This window comes from Nipponia nippon, unplaced genomic scaffold (genome assembly GCF_047370975.1).
Source record: "Nipponia nippon isolate SJK-2023a ecotype South Korea unplaced genomic scaffold, ASM4737097v1 scaffold_31, whole genome shotgun sequence".
Classification (NCBI taxonomy): domain Eukaryota; kingdom Metazoa; phylum Chordata; class Aves; order Pelecaniformes; family Threskiornithidae; genus Nipponia; species Nipponia nippon.
Genome location: NW_028262349.1, coordinates 5,542,433 through 5,554,607, shown reverse-complemented (window position 1 = coordinate 5,554,607; position 12,175 = coordinate 5,542,433). Strand labels below are relative to the sequence as shown.

The 12,175-nt window shown below is 67.2% G+C and overlaps 3 protein-coding genes across 4 annotated transcripts; all 3 read left to right on the top strand.

The window, feature by feature from the left end:
- The first annotated feature begins 213 nt into the window (after positions 1-213).
- LOC104019626 (uncharacterized) lies at positions 214-4,176 on the top strand. The gene is made up of 2 exons (XM_087769481.1): positions 214-426; positions 2,261-4,176. Exons 1-2 carry the CDS (start codon positions 256-258, stop codon positions 3,377-3,379), a joined length of 1,290 nt encoding a protein of 429 aa, XP_087625607.1. The 5' UTR covers positions 214-255; the 3' UTR covers positions 3,380-4,176.
- An 810-nt stretch (positions 4,177-4,986) lies between these two features.
- On the top strand, positions 4,987-8,750 carry DOHH (deoxyhypusine hydroxylase). The gene is made up of 5 exons (XM_009472909.2): positions 4,987-5,095; positions 5,405-5,751; positions 6,086-6,162; positions 6,375-6,612; positions 7,619-8,750. The coding sequence occupies exons 2-5, from the start codon at positions 5,478-5,480 to the stop codon at positions 7,933-7,935; spliced, it is 906 nt and encodes a 301-aa protein (XP_009471184.1). The 5' UTR covers positions 4,987-5,095; positions 5,405-5,477; the 3' UTR covers positions 7,936-8,750.
- Positions 8,751-9,657: 907 nt separating this feature from the next.
- On the top strand, positions 9,658-11,584 carry SMIM44 (small integral membrane protein 44). Of its 2 annotated transcripts, none has more exons than XM_087769483.1 (3): positions 9,658-9,719; positions 10,629-10,926; positions 11,059-11,584. In XM_087769483.1, exons 2-3 carry the CDS (start codon positions 10,686-10,688, stop codon positions 11,277-11,279), a joined length of 462 nt encoding a protein of 153 aa, XP_087625609.1. In that variant the 5' UTR covers positions 9,658-9,719; positions 10,629-10,685; the 3' UTR covers positions 11,280-11,584. The 2 variants fall into 2 exon arrangements, with proteins under 2 accessions (XP_087625609.1, XP_087625608.1); XM_087769482.1 differs by lacking the exon at positions 9,658-9,719 and adding an exon at positions 10,365-10,504 and having other exon boundaries at positions 11,059-11,581.
- The last annotated feature ends 591 nt before the right edge of the window (positions 11,585-12,175 follow it).

Sequence of the window (12,175 nt, the reverse complement as noted above, 5' to 3'; positions counted from 1 at the left end):
GGATGGGGAACGGGGATGGGGACCGGGGATGGGGACCGGGGATGGGGACAGGGATGGGGACGGGGAACAGGGACGGGGATGGGGAACGGGGATGGGGACGGGGACGGGCGGGAGCGGGGAGCGGCCGAGGCGGAGCCCGGCGGTGCGGCGGTGATGGCGGCGGTGCCGCCCCGTCCCGTCCCGTCCCGCCCCCCGGTCCCGTCGTGACCCCAAGGGCCGATCGCTTCCAGGGCGGCCCCGGCTCCCGATTTGAAAATGCAGGAGCGGCTGCTGGTGCTGCTCTGCGCGCTGGCGCGGCGGCGGGCGGGCGGGCGGCGGGCGATGGCCGGGGCCGGGGCCGGGGCCGGGGCCGGGGCCTGGGACGGGCCGCAGCGGCGCGCCTGGCTCCGGCACTACTACAGCCAGCGGCAGAAGCGGCTCATGACGGTGAGCGGGACGCGGGGGGCGGCGGGGGCCGGGCGCGATCGGTGGGGAAGGGAGGCGGGGACGCGGGGAGGGGCCGGGCCGGGAGGGTGGGGGAGACCGGGCCACAAAGGACGGGGGAGCTGGGGGAGAGGGGGGGAGCGGGATGGGAAGGGCGCGGGGGGACACGGGGCGTGGGGAGGGAAAAACGGGGAATGGATGGGGGGAGGTGGGGGACGCAAAGTGCGGGGGTGGGAAGGGTGGGGACACAGGGGGCACAGGGGTCACATGGGGACACGGAGGGTGGGGGACACAAAGGACACGGGGGGGCACAGGGGTCACATGGGGACACGGAGCGTGGGGGGCGTGGGGGCACGGAACAGGGACAGGAAGGATGGGGGACACAAGGGGCACGGGGGGGCACGGAGCTCCCATGGGGACACAAGGGACACGGGGGGCACAGAGCTCACATGGGGACACAAGGGACACGGGGGGGCACAGGGGTCACATGGGGACACAAGGGACACAGGGGGGCACAGAGCTCACATGGGGGCACAAGGGACACAGGGGGGGACAGGGGGCACATGGGGACAGAAGGGGCACGGGTGGGGGGCAGAGCGCCCGTGGGGACACAAGGGACACGGGGGGGCACAGGGGTCACATGGGTACACAAAGGGTGGCGGACATGGGGGACACAAAACACAGGGATAGGAAGGATGGGGGACACAAGGGACACGGGGGGGGCACATAGGGTGGCGGATGTGGGGGACAAAACACAGGGACAGGAGGGATGGAGGACACAAAGGACACGGGGGACAGAGGTCACGTGGGGACACAAAGGGTCACGGATGTGGGGGACGTGTGGGATACAAAATACAGGGATAGGAAGAATGGGAGACGCGTGGGACACAGAACACACGTATAGGAAGGATGGGGGACATGTGGGACACGGGGGGGACACAGAGGTCACATGGGGACACAAAGGGTGGCGGACATGGGGGACACAAAACACAGGGACAGGAAGGATGGGGGACACAAAGGACATGGGGGGGACACAGAGGTCGCATGGGGACACAAAGGATCGCAGACGTGGGGGACACGAAACACAGGGATAGGAAGGCTGGGGGACACAAAGGACACAGAGGGACACACAGAGGTCACAAAGGATGGGGGGACACGAGGGACAGGGGAGTTGGAGGACGTGGGGCGTGAAGCCAGGCACAAAGGATGGGGGACATGAAGGAGGGGGGGGTGACATCAAAGGTGGGGGCCGCAGAGGATGGGGGATACGAGGGGCCTGGGGACACATGGCAGCGAGGACAGGCTGGGGGCAGAACGCAGGGAGCCCACCTGCCCAGGCAGTTGCTGAGGAAGGTGAAAAAAGCCTCTTTTCGGCTTAAAGATGTTTTTTAGAATTTAATAACAGAAAAACGATTCCTGTGGAGGGGCCAGGAGCGCGGGTGCTCGCGTCCCTTCCAAATCACGACCGAGGCCGCAGTTCACTCGGTTGCAGGAAAGCAAGTAATACTCATTAAAAAATAAAACCGCAGCGTAAGCGGCCGCCCCGAAAAGGGGACTTTTCCGGAAGGCTCCTTGTCTGCGGCACCGGGGCATCTTGTCCAGGGTCACAACTATGGCCTGGTGGGTTTGCGATGGGGTTTTCCAGGAACAGGAGGATTTGACCCAGTGGTGGTGCCGGTCGGGACCGCCAGCCATGTGGCGCTGGGCGTCCTCCTTGCCTTGCGCAGGTCGCTTGAGCCAGCTGGTGGTCGCGGGAGGTCCCAGCGAAGCGCTGGGCGGGGGCCGTCGGCAGGGAAGTGCCATCTCACGTCCCTCTTGTCTCCCCTCCGTGCTGCAGCTCCTGATCGCTCGCCGGAGGAGAACCAGCTGCTACTTCTACCCCCGCGCCTGGCCCAGCGTCAGGAGTGCGGACTGGTGGGAGCGGGTGGTCCTGAAGGAGTTTGGGCCCCAGGACTGGCTGGAGAAGTTTCGGATGTCCAAGGAGACCTTCTTCTATGTCTGCAACCAGCTGCGGCCCGGGCTGGCTCCACACAGCGCCCACTTCCACCCCACCCTGCCCCTGGAGAAGAGGGTGGCCGTGGCCCTGTGGCACTTGGCCACCAACGTGGAGTACCAGACTCTCAGCCCGCTCTTCGGCGTGGGACCCTCCACGGTGCAGACGTGCGTCCGGGAGGTGAGCTACGCCGTCGTCTTGCTGCTGAAGCCTCTCTACCTCCGGCTGCCCAACGAGAAGGAGCTGGAGAACATGGTGCGCATCTTCCGTACCCGCTGGGGCTTCCCGCACTGCATTGGCGCCCTGGACAGCCTCCACATCCCCATCCACCCGCCCCTGCGCCTCAGCGCTGACTACTGCAACGGCCAGGGCTGGCACTCCATCCTGACGCAGGCCACCGTGGACGGGCTGGGCCAGTTCTGGGACGTCTCCACCGCCTTTCCCGGCAGCATGGAGAACAGCGCGGTCCTGGAGAGCTCCAGCCTGTGGGTGCTGGCCAAGGAGGGCCGTCTGTGCCCCAACCCTCCCAAGCACTTCATGGGGAAGGCGCAGAAGTACGTGCTGCTGGGCGATGCCACCTACCCCTTGCAAGACTGGATCCTCAAGCCCTACCAGGAGGACGAGAACCTCACCCAGCGGCAGCTGCAGTTCAACTACCGCCTGAAGCGGGCGCACAGCGTGATCGAGAACGCCTTCCTGCGCCTGAAGGCGCGCTGGCAGATCCTCCTGAAGTGCGACGACTGCAGCCTGGAGCTGCTGCCCACCCTCGTCCTCGCCTGCTGCATCCTGCACAACATCTGCGAAGCCCACGACAACCCCTTCAATGAGGAGTGGCTGGAGGGCACCGAGCCGACCGAGCTGCCCAAGCCCTGCCAGCCCGCGCCCGCCGCCATGGAGGATGGCCGGGCCGAGCAAGTGCGCGAGCTGATGTGCCAGTACTTCGAGAGCTGCGGGGAGGGCTGATGGGGCCAGCAGGGAGAAGCAGCCCTGCGCATCCTTGCTCACAGACTTCCCACGGACTCCAGCAAACGTTGGCCCAGCGGTACCGGGCTGTTCAGCAAAGGACTGCACCCTCTCGCCTCTTCCGAAGGCTGCCGGCGGAGCAAGGAAGGCTGCCGGCTGCACCAGCCGTTCCTGGGGCGGGGAGGGGGGTGGCTGCATCACGCTCATGCTGGTTTTGCCGTGGTGGTTTCAGGCAGTGGAATGTATTTTGTGCCCTTGCTCTCTTCCAGGATTTGAGCAGTCTGGTGGTGTGTTGTGTGCCGCGTGGGCAAAGCAGGGATCGGGGCCGGGCAAGGGAGAGGGCTGCCTGGGGCTCTGGGAGCATGTCTCTGTCCTGAGGCCCCTCCGTCAGGCTGAAACCAGCAGGAGGCTTGAAATAAGAAGGCTTTGAAGATATAAAACTTGCTGCGTAAACACGCTTGGGAGGGGAAGGGAAGGAAGAGGCAGAGCAGTGACTTGCCAGGGGCTGGCACCAGCCTGGAATGAAATTGCATTTGCAAACTCCCGCTCTGCTGCTGCTCAGGCAGTGCGTGCTGCCCTCGGGGGAGCGGGCCGAGCTGCCATGGCCTGGCCTCCCCCCTCACTCCTTTGCTGTGAGCGTCCATGGCTCGGCCCCCAGGCTCCCTCCCCGTCCCGCCGGCCAGCCCTTTCTGCTGGCACCTCTGATCTCTGCCTGCGGCCCAGCTGCATCGTGAGCAGACGCATGCAGCTCTGCCCCCCGTATCGTCTGAGAAATCGAGTAGCTGCGGTTTATTCTCCTGCTGTCCTCCCACTGCAGGCTGGCGCCCGGTGGCACGCTGCCTCTGCCGTGCCGGGGCAGGGCCTGCTGCCGGAGAGCAAAGGCACCTCCATCAGCGCTTTGCTGGGAGGTGGTAGGCGGGGGGAATGGCACAGACCTGTCCTGCCGTGCCACCCTTCCCGTGGGACCAGGATCCGCTGCCCGCGGCTGATGGTGGCTGACAGAGCCCCAGCGGGGACGAATGTGGCCTCGATCACAGCCTCAACCGGAGGAGGGTGGCTCCTGGCTCCCACCCGCGGCATGGGTGTAGGGGAGATGTCACGCTGCTGTCCCGGGCGGCTCGGGGCCAGCTCCAGCGGGGACCGTGTCCTGGCCCTCGGGCAGCCATGCTCCCCGGGGAAGGGGCTCCCTGTGGCTGAGGGAGCACCTCCGGCCTCCTGCCTCACGCTGGCTTGGGCGGCCATGGGGCAGTGGGGGGCCTTGGGGTAGCCACGGGGGCCATGGGGCAGCACTGAGGCCGGGGGCCATGGGGCAGTACTGGGGCTGGGGGCCATGACAACCATGGGGCAGCACTGGGGGCCATGGGGCAGCACTGGGGCTATGGGGCAGCACTGGTGGCCATGGGGCTGCATAGGGGCCATGGGGCAGCACTGGGGCTATGGGGCAGCGCTGGGGGCTAATGGTGGCCGTGGGGCAGCACCGGTGGCCATGGGCCCATGGGGCAGCCGTGCCCCACCCCGGGCCTGCGCTCCGCCGCCACCGCGCATGCGCCGCCAGTGCCCCGCGTTCCTCCGGCCGCTCCCACTCCGCGGGGGCGGGGGGAAGGCAGCACCCCCCCACGTGGGCGGGCTCGGCGCGGTCCCGCCCTCCCCCACCCGGAAGTGCGATGGTAGGAGCCGCCGGCGCGGTCACGTGAGGGAGCAGCATGGCGGCGGGCGGTGAGTGCGGGAGGCCCGGGCTGGGCCCTGGCGGGACCGAGGGGATGGGGACACGGCCCGGCCCGGCGGCTCCGGCTGGACGGGGCCCGGCTGTGCGCCGTCGCGGTGGGGGGGGCAGACCGTGTCAGTTCCGGGGGATCCGGTCAGACCGGGTCCGGGCTCTTCCCGTGGGGTCAGGCCCGGCCGCGGGGTCCGGTTCTGCTCGGTCCAGGGGGCCGGGGCTCACCTGCTGCGCCCGGGCACCCCCTTCGCCCCGCGGCGTGAGGGACCGGTTGCACCCAGGGCCCCGACCCCCTTCCCCCTGTGCAGGAGCGTGACCGGAGGGAGCCCCGCCAGAGGCCTGCGTGCGCCCGGTCCTGCCCTCCCCGCCCCCCCCGGCAGCATGGTGACAGAGCAGGAGGTGGAGGCCATCGGCCGGACGCTGGTGGACGCGGCCCAGCCCCTGCCCGCCCGGTTCCGGGCTCTCTTCACCCTACGCAACCTGGGCGGCCGCACGGCGGTGGACTGGATCAGCCGGGCCTTCGGGGATGGCTCTGCGCTGCTGAAGCATGAGCTGGCCTACTGCCTGGGGCAGATGCAGGACGAAGCGGCCATCCCTGTGCTCATCCGGGTGCTGGAGGACACCGGCCAGGAGCCCATGGTCAGGCACGAGGCGGGTACGATGGCTGCCGCGGGGGACTTTGTGGGTGCTTCCCCCCGTACCGAACAGCTCGTGCTGGCCTGATCCAGCTCGGGTGTCGTGGCTTGGAAAACCCTGAGGCACATAACCACGTTACGGCGTCCCCTGGCTGGACTGGTTAGCCAGGCCTGCCCCTTCCTGCTGGCCAGGCTGGCTCCTGCCGTGTTTATTTGCTTGCCTATCTCGTTTAGGATTGGTCAGAGTCAGGCCTGTGTCCCCACTTTGGAGCGGGGTGAGGCTTTGCTGGAGGACACAGCAGGGTTCTCCGCATGTAGACATCTTGGTAACGTCCTGACGCGTCCTTCCTTCAGGTGAAGCCCTGGGTGCTATCGGGAATCCCGACGTGCTGGATATCCTGAAACGCTATGCAGAGGATCCCGTGATTGAGGTGAGGCTCTTGAGGGGCTCATTTCCCCTGGGGTGCAGTGCTGCTGGTCCAGGAGGGTGAGGCAGGTCCCTCCTGGGCAGCCCCCGGCTGTGGACAGGGACACCATGAGTGGCATCGTGCTGCATGCTGGTGGCCAGCCACCGTCGGGAAGCCCTGGGCGCCCTCCCAGCACTGTTCGGTGCCGTCCCACAGCCAGGGCCGTGTCCCCGCAGGTGGCGGAGACGTGTCAGCTGGCAGTGAGGAGGCTGGAGTGGCTGCAGGAGAACAAGCAGGAGCCGGGCACCAGCCCCTACCTCTCCGTGGATCCTGCTCCTCCTGCCGAGGAGACGGATGTCGCCAAACTCCGCGAAACCCTCCTGGATGAGTCGCGCACACTGTTCGACCGCTACAGGGCCATGTTTGCCCTGCGAAACCTGGGAGGCCAGGCTGCCGTGCTGGCGCTGGCAGACGGTAAGGGCCAGCGTGAGGCTCCCTGCAGTCTCCTCGTTGTGAGTCTGTGCAGGTTAATCTGGGATTAGCCCTTCCCAAGTCCAGGGCTGCCAGAGCTGCGGGGCTTCTCTTAGGCTCTTCACACATTTATTTCTAGAGCTGCTGTACCCCTGCTTGCTTGCAAGAGCCACATCGCAAAGCGCTCGGTGCGTTCTGGTGTTTCGCAGCCCCCTCGCTGTCCTCCGGGCCCCCTTTCTCCATGGGTCCGGGTGGGAGAGGGCACAGTCCGTAATGTTGGCTTGGGACCAACCAGTCTGACCTGGTGGGACCTGGCCCCAGGGTGTCAGGGTCCTGCTCTCCCGTCCTGGAAAGTCAGAGGCTGCCAACCTCATCTTGCGGTTTGGGATTAGCTCTGGAGAGGGGAATGAATGTCTCCTGAGTGGGGAAGGGGCAGACCACAGCCCAGGAGCTGTTTGGATCCACCCCGCAGCCCAAGGGAAGTGGACGATGCTCTTCAGCCATCTGGGACGAGCCGAGGGCACGTCTGCGCCATGAGACGAGGTGTGCAGGGATCCGTGAGCTCCTGCTGCAGCTCTTCAGTCCCGCAGCATGGAAGGGCTCGAGGCTGTGCTGCCAGCCCGCCCCAGGCACACCGCGCTGGTGGGGCAGGGCCCGTGGGCAGCGCAGGCTCCCCGGGGCAGGCGAGGGTGCTGGCAGCTCTGCTGGGAGGGCGGGTGCCGTCATCACGAGGGGGTGTCCCTATGCCGCTGGGGCACGGCTGTGGGTGCATGGTGCCGGGGCTGCCCTGGCTGTGCGGGGTCGGGGAGCAGGGTGGGACAGCCCTTCCCATAGGTATTTTGTCCCCTTCCCCAAAAGCCCCCGTGGGTTTGGAGTGGCAACCACCAGCTCTAACCCCCCAGGCCAGCCTGCCCCATGGCTTCCCCCCGTGTCTGGGTGGGGGGCTCCGGCCAAGCATCCCAGTGCATTTTGGGGGCAGCAGCGGCTCACTCTTGCCTCTTCCCCGCAGGACTGCGCTCCGGCAGCGCCCTCTTCCGCCACGAGATCGGCTACGTGCTGGGCCAGATGCAGGATGAGGCCTGCGTCCCGCAGCTGACGGCCACACTGCGCAGCCGCACCGAGAGTCCCATGGTGCGCCACGAGTGCGCCGAGGCCCTGGGCTCCATCGCCCGCCCCTCCTGCCTGGAGACCCTGCGCGCCTTCGCCCGCGACGAGGAGCGGGTGGTGCGGGAGAGCTGTGAGGTGGCGCTGGACATGTACGAGTACGAGAACGGCACCCAGTTCCAGTACGCCGACGGGCTCTGCAAGCTGCAGGCCTCCACCTGAGCCCTGGCTGGGGGGGCACGGGCTGGGCGCGCTGCCTCCCACACCCCCCGCCGGCTGCACTTTCATGGCCGCCTCCGTCGACGTGGATCTGTGCCTTGCCGCGGCGGAGAAGGAACTGGATTTGCTCTCTGGCACAATTACAACCTCCTTCTCCCTCCAAATCCAGGCTGAGCTGCTACTTGCCATCCCCCATTTCCTGGATCTGCCCCTTTTTCCCTGCCAGGATTGGCACCGCCTGCCCGCAGCCTGGCTTGGGGCTTGGACCGGGTGGGCTCTGCTCTGCACGTCGGAGCCTGTCGCGGCTCCGCAGGGCCCAGGGCTGCTCTGGGCTTGCGCTGCCGTGGCAGCTCGATGTGGAACAGCTCCGCTTCCCCTGCCTGAGCTTTGCTGGGGGGCCATGGCTGGCTTTGGGCACTCGCTCATAGGCTGTAGTGATGCGATGCCTCGAAATAGCCCTTGGTTCCGGTGCTGAGCTGGGTCCCTCCTGGCCTCTGCGGTGGAGGAGCTGCTGTGGGTTTGGCCTCTCCTGTCGGGGCAGGCCAGGGCTGCGCTTGCGGCAGCCTTTGCCCTGGGATGGGGGTTGTTTCATGGCAAAGTTTGGAAGATTTGGCTGCGCTTTTTCTTTCTGCAGGGAACGGCGCTGCCATTAGGGCTTACAGGGTGAGGCAGAGCCTGCCCAGACTTTCCCCTGCGTTTAACCAGACCTGGGAGGGCTGAGGCTGGTGTCTGCTGCCGTCACCCAGCACCCAAACCCCCTGGGCAGCCCAGCGTGGGCGCAGGGGGGGCTAGCAGGGAATAAAGCGCTGGCGGGGGGAGCTCCTGTGTGAGTCGAGCGGTGATTTAGCCCTTGTCCAGACGTGGGGTGCACCCAGAGCCACGGGGTCGGGCCCCGGCAGGGAGCTGCCGTAATAGAATCATTTAGGTTGGAAAAGACCTTTAAGATCATCGAATCCCACCCTAATGGGAGGAGAGAGCATGGGGTGGGGTCCCTGATGGCTTGGGGTAAAGCCCCGCTCCCCACAGCCCTGGCAGGCCCGGGGAGGAGGGCCGACATCGCCCGGGGGTCCTGCTGCACTGTGGGGACTGGTGGCCTGCTGATGGGGCTTTTCCCCTTGACCGAAGTCTCGCTGCGAGTCGCTCCCAGGCTCAATCCTCTTAGTCCCTAAAGCCGCTGCTGCGGCCGGCTCCGCGTCCCTGGGGCTCTGGTGCCTGGGGACGCCACTGGAGCGGGGAGACCCAGTCTGGTCCAGTTCAGGACCCCATGGAATGAGGTTTTACTGCAGACGTGACCAGTTTTGGTCACCTGTACATGCTTACTGGAAGTCAGACCCGTGTGCCCAAGTGCTGTGGCTGGCCTCCTGGCGTGTGACGTGGAGGATGAGGGCCACCGAACCTCTTATTCCCCGGCATCGGGGACAAAAACCTGGTGTTTTCACGCCATTTCAGAGTCAACAACTATTTCAGGGCTTCTTGCCCCCCCTCCCTCGTCCTCCGTAGCCCCTGGCTGATGGGCAGGACCCAGCCGGCACCGCCAAGCTTTGGGGTGTCTCTGCGCCTGTCGCTATCCCCCGCAGGCAATGGGGCAGGGCGGTGGGACCTGCCATTCCCCCCTTCCCTCGTTATCGGGGTAAGGCAGCTGCTGGCTCCGCACCGGGACCTTATCATCACGCAGGCTTCAGCATGCTGCCGGCGTGTTTCCCCGGTGCTTGCCGGTGTGTTTGTCCCCGGTTGCCACCCTGGCTGCTCCGACCCTTGCTCTCCGCTGTTCTCCAGCATTTCCACAGGTGACTCACTCGCACCACGCAGGGTTGTTTCCAAATCTCTTTGCCAGCATTTGCCTCTGCTCCCCCAAACGCCTTTTAAGCCCAAATTGGAATGAAACTGGCATTTTTGTGGCCGGGATCTGGCCGGGGGCGTCCTGGGTGCAGCAGAGCTGGGACGTGTGCCGGGGTGGAGGAGTGCCCAGGCGCCGAGCCCTGACTTGGCACCTTCATCCCTCCCTGGCCAGCCCGCCCTGGGAAGGGTTTGGGGTTTTTTTCAAGGCTGCTGCTGGTCCGGGCTCAACCCTGCACCCTCCTGGTGCAGAGGGCATCGCTTTTGGGTGGTGCCCGCACCCTGCGCCCCTCTGCAGGCTGCTCCTCACCGGCGGAGCGACGCTGGGCACCGGGTGCTCTGGGAAGGCGACAGCCCCTCGCCGTGGGGCTGCGGCACCCGTCCTCTCACCCATCGCCTCCCGGCTCGGAGGGTGCCGTGTCCTCTGGGGCAGGGCGCTGCTGCTGGGATTTCACACCATCTGCTCGGGGGATGCGGGGAGGGATTTAACCAAGCTCGGGGGAGGCCTTGGGGCATCCATCGCCATCCCTGCCTTTGGGCGTTCTCCAGCTGCAGACGTTTCCCCGCTGCCAGGGGACGGAGGTGCCTGCGGTGCTGCCACAGGGGCAGATTCTGGGGACCCTGAGCCGTGTTGGAGCCCGCTGGTCACCCCCCAGGCTGAGCCCGCCGGGGCTGTGCCCGGATTAGCAGGCGCTAAGCTCCTTCCCGCGGATGCCACGTCCTTCGGCGACAGCGGGTGAGCGGCTCCCCATCGCACGGAGGGCGAGTGGCACTGCCACCGGGCATGGGGACCCCCCTGTCCCCGTGAGCCGCCAGCACCCAGGAGCCTCACGGACCCTGATGCCACTTCTTCCCTGCAGCCCCCCGTGCGACAGAGGCTTCGGTGGCTCGGGACTGGGGTGCGGGGGGAGCTGGCGATGGCCTTGGCGGGGGGCACCCCGCTCCCTGGCACCGGGGGGGCGTGGGGGCCCCGGCACTTGCTGCAGTCTCCCCCCGAGGAGGACGGGGTGCTGTATGTGGACTACAAGCCCCCCGCCCTGGACAGCATCCGCCTGCCCCGCTATGTCCTGTACCTGGTGATGGCGGCCACCCTGGTGCTGGTGGTGGCATATGCCATCGTGGGGCACCTCATCAAGGACCTGGTGCACGACTTCGCTGGTGAGTGCTCCCCAGAGCGGGGTTGAGCTTTGGGGCTCCTTATGGGGCTGGGTGGGGGGCAAGGGGGGGGTCCCCCAAACCCTTTGCCGTGGTGGGGATGTGCCACTGACAGCTCCGTCTCTGCCCCCGCAGACTGGGCGTTCGGGCCCAAGCCGGAGGAGGAGAAGGCGGTGATGACTGAGGGGACCGTGCCGGAGGTGGAGTGGCTGGAGGAGGACGGGGTGCCAGCAGCGGGGAACCTGGAGAGCAAAGGTGCCGGCGCCCTGCCGGGCATGGACATCCCGCTGGGGCTGCTCGCCGCCCCACGCAGCTCCATCTCCTTCGCCGACTCCCACAAGAAGAGATTTTTCTAGGGCCAGGGGAGCCCCCCGCCAGCAGCGGGACCCCGCAGCCGTGCCCAGCCGTCAGGTCACAGCACGGCCCCAGGCTCGGGTGCAGGGGTGACGCTGCCCGGCGCCAGCACGTGGCTTCACCGTCCTCGGCACGGCCCCACGCGCTTATCTCGGGGCTGCTATCTCTGCCCCCCAATAAAGCGGCCTGCCCCAGCCCTGCTCGCTCGCCCCTTAGCCAGGCGTGGGCGCGGGGAGGTGGCAGGGCTGGGACGCCCCGAACTTCGCCTGGGGACAGCGGCGTCCCTCAGCAGAGCCATGCCGGCCCCCGGGGCGTGGGCGCATGGGGAGGGGACACACGTGTGGGTGCACATGTGTGGACACACGTGTGGGTATGTTAAGGTGGGTGCTTGGGGGTGCAACCCCTGGCAGGGGGGCAACACCCCGGGTGTGGGCACAGACACGCGTGGGCGCAGGGGGCACGGACATGGGTGCGCACACGGGAACATGGATGCATGCGCCGACGGGGAGCCCCACGTCAGCACAACCATGCGCAGACGCACGGGGAGGGACGGACAGACGGACAGCTGTATGCTGAGGCTGGATTCGCCCCCGCCAGCCCCCTCAGTGCCCTGACGCTGCCAGGCCGTGCCCCCTCCTGATGGGGCAGAGCTCAGTGGCACCCACAGGTGCCCCCAAAGCCAGTCTGGGGGGGCAAAGCCCCCCCGAGCCCCACCTGGGTGGGGGCACCGGGGATGGGGGCTGCATCGCACAGACCCCCATCCCCTGCCTTAAACCCAGTCTGGGGCTGGACCACATCCCTCCAGTGGGGACCCTGTCCCCATGTCCCCAGGCTCCTTCTTCACCCCTCGGGGAATCGCCATGGGCAGGGTGGCCCTGCCAGAGCACCTGCTCTGGCC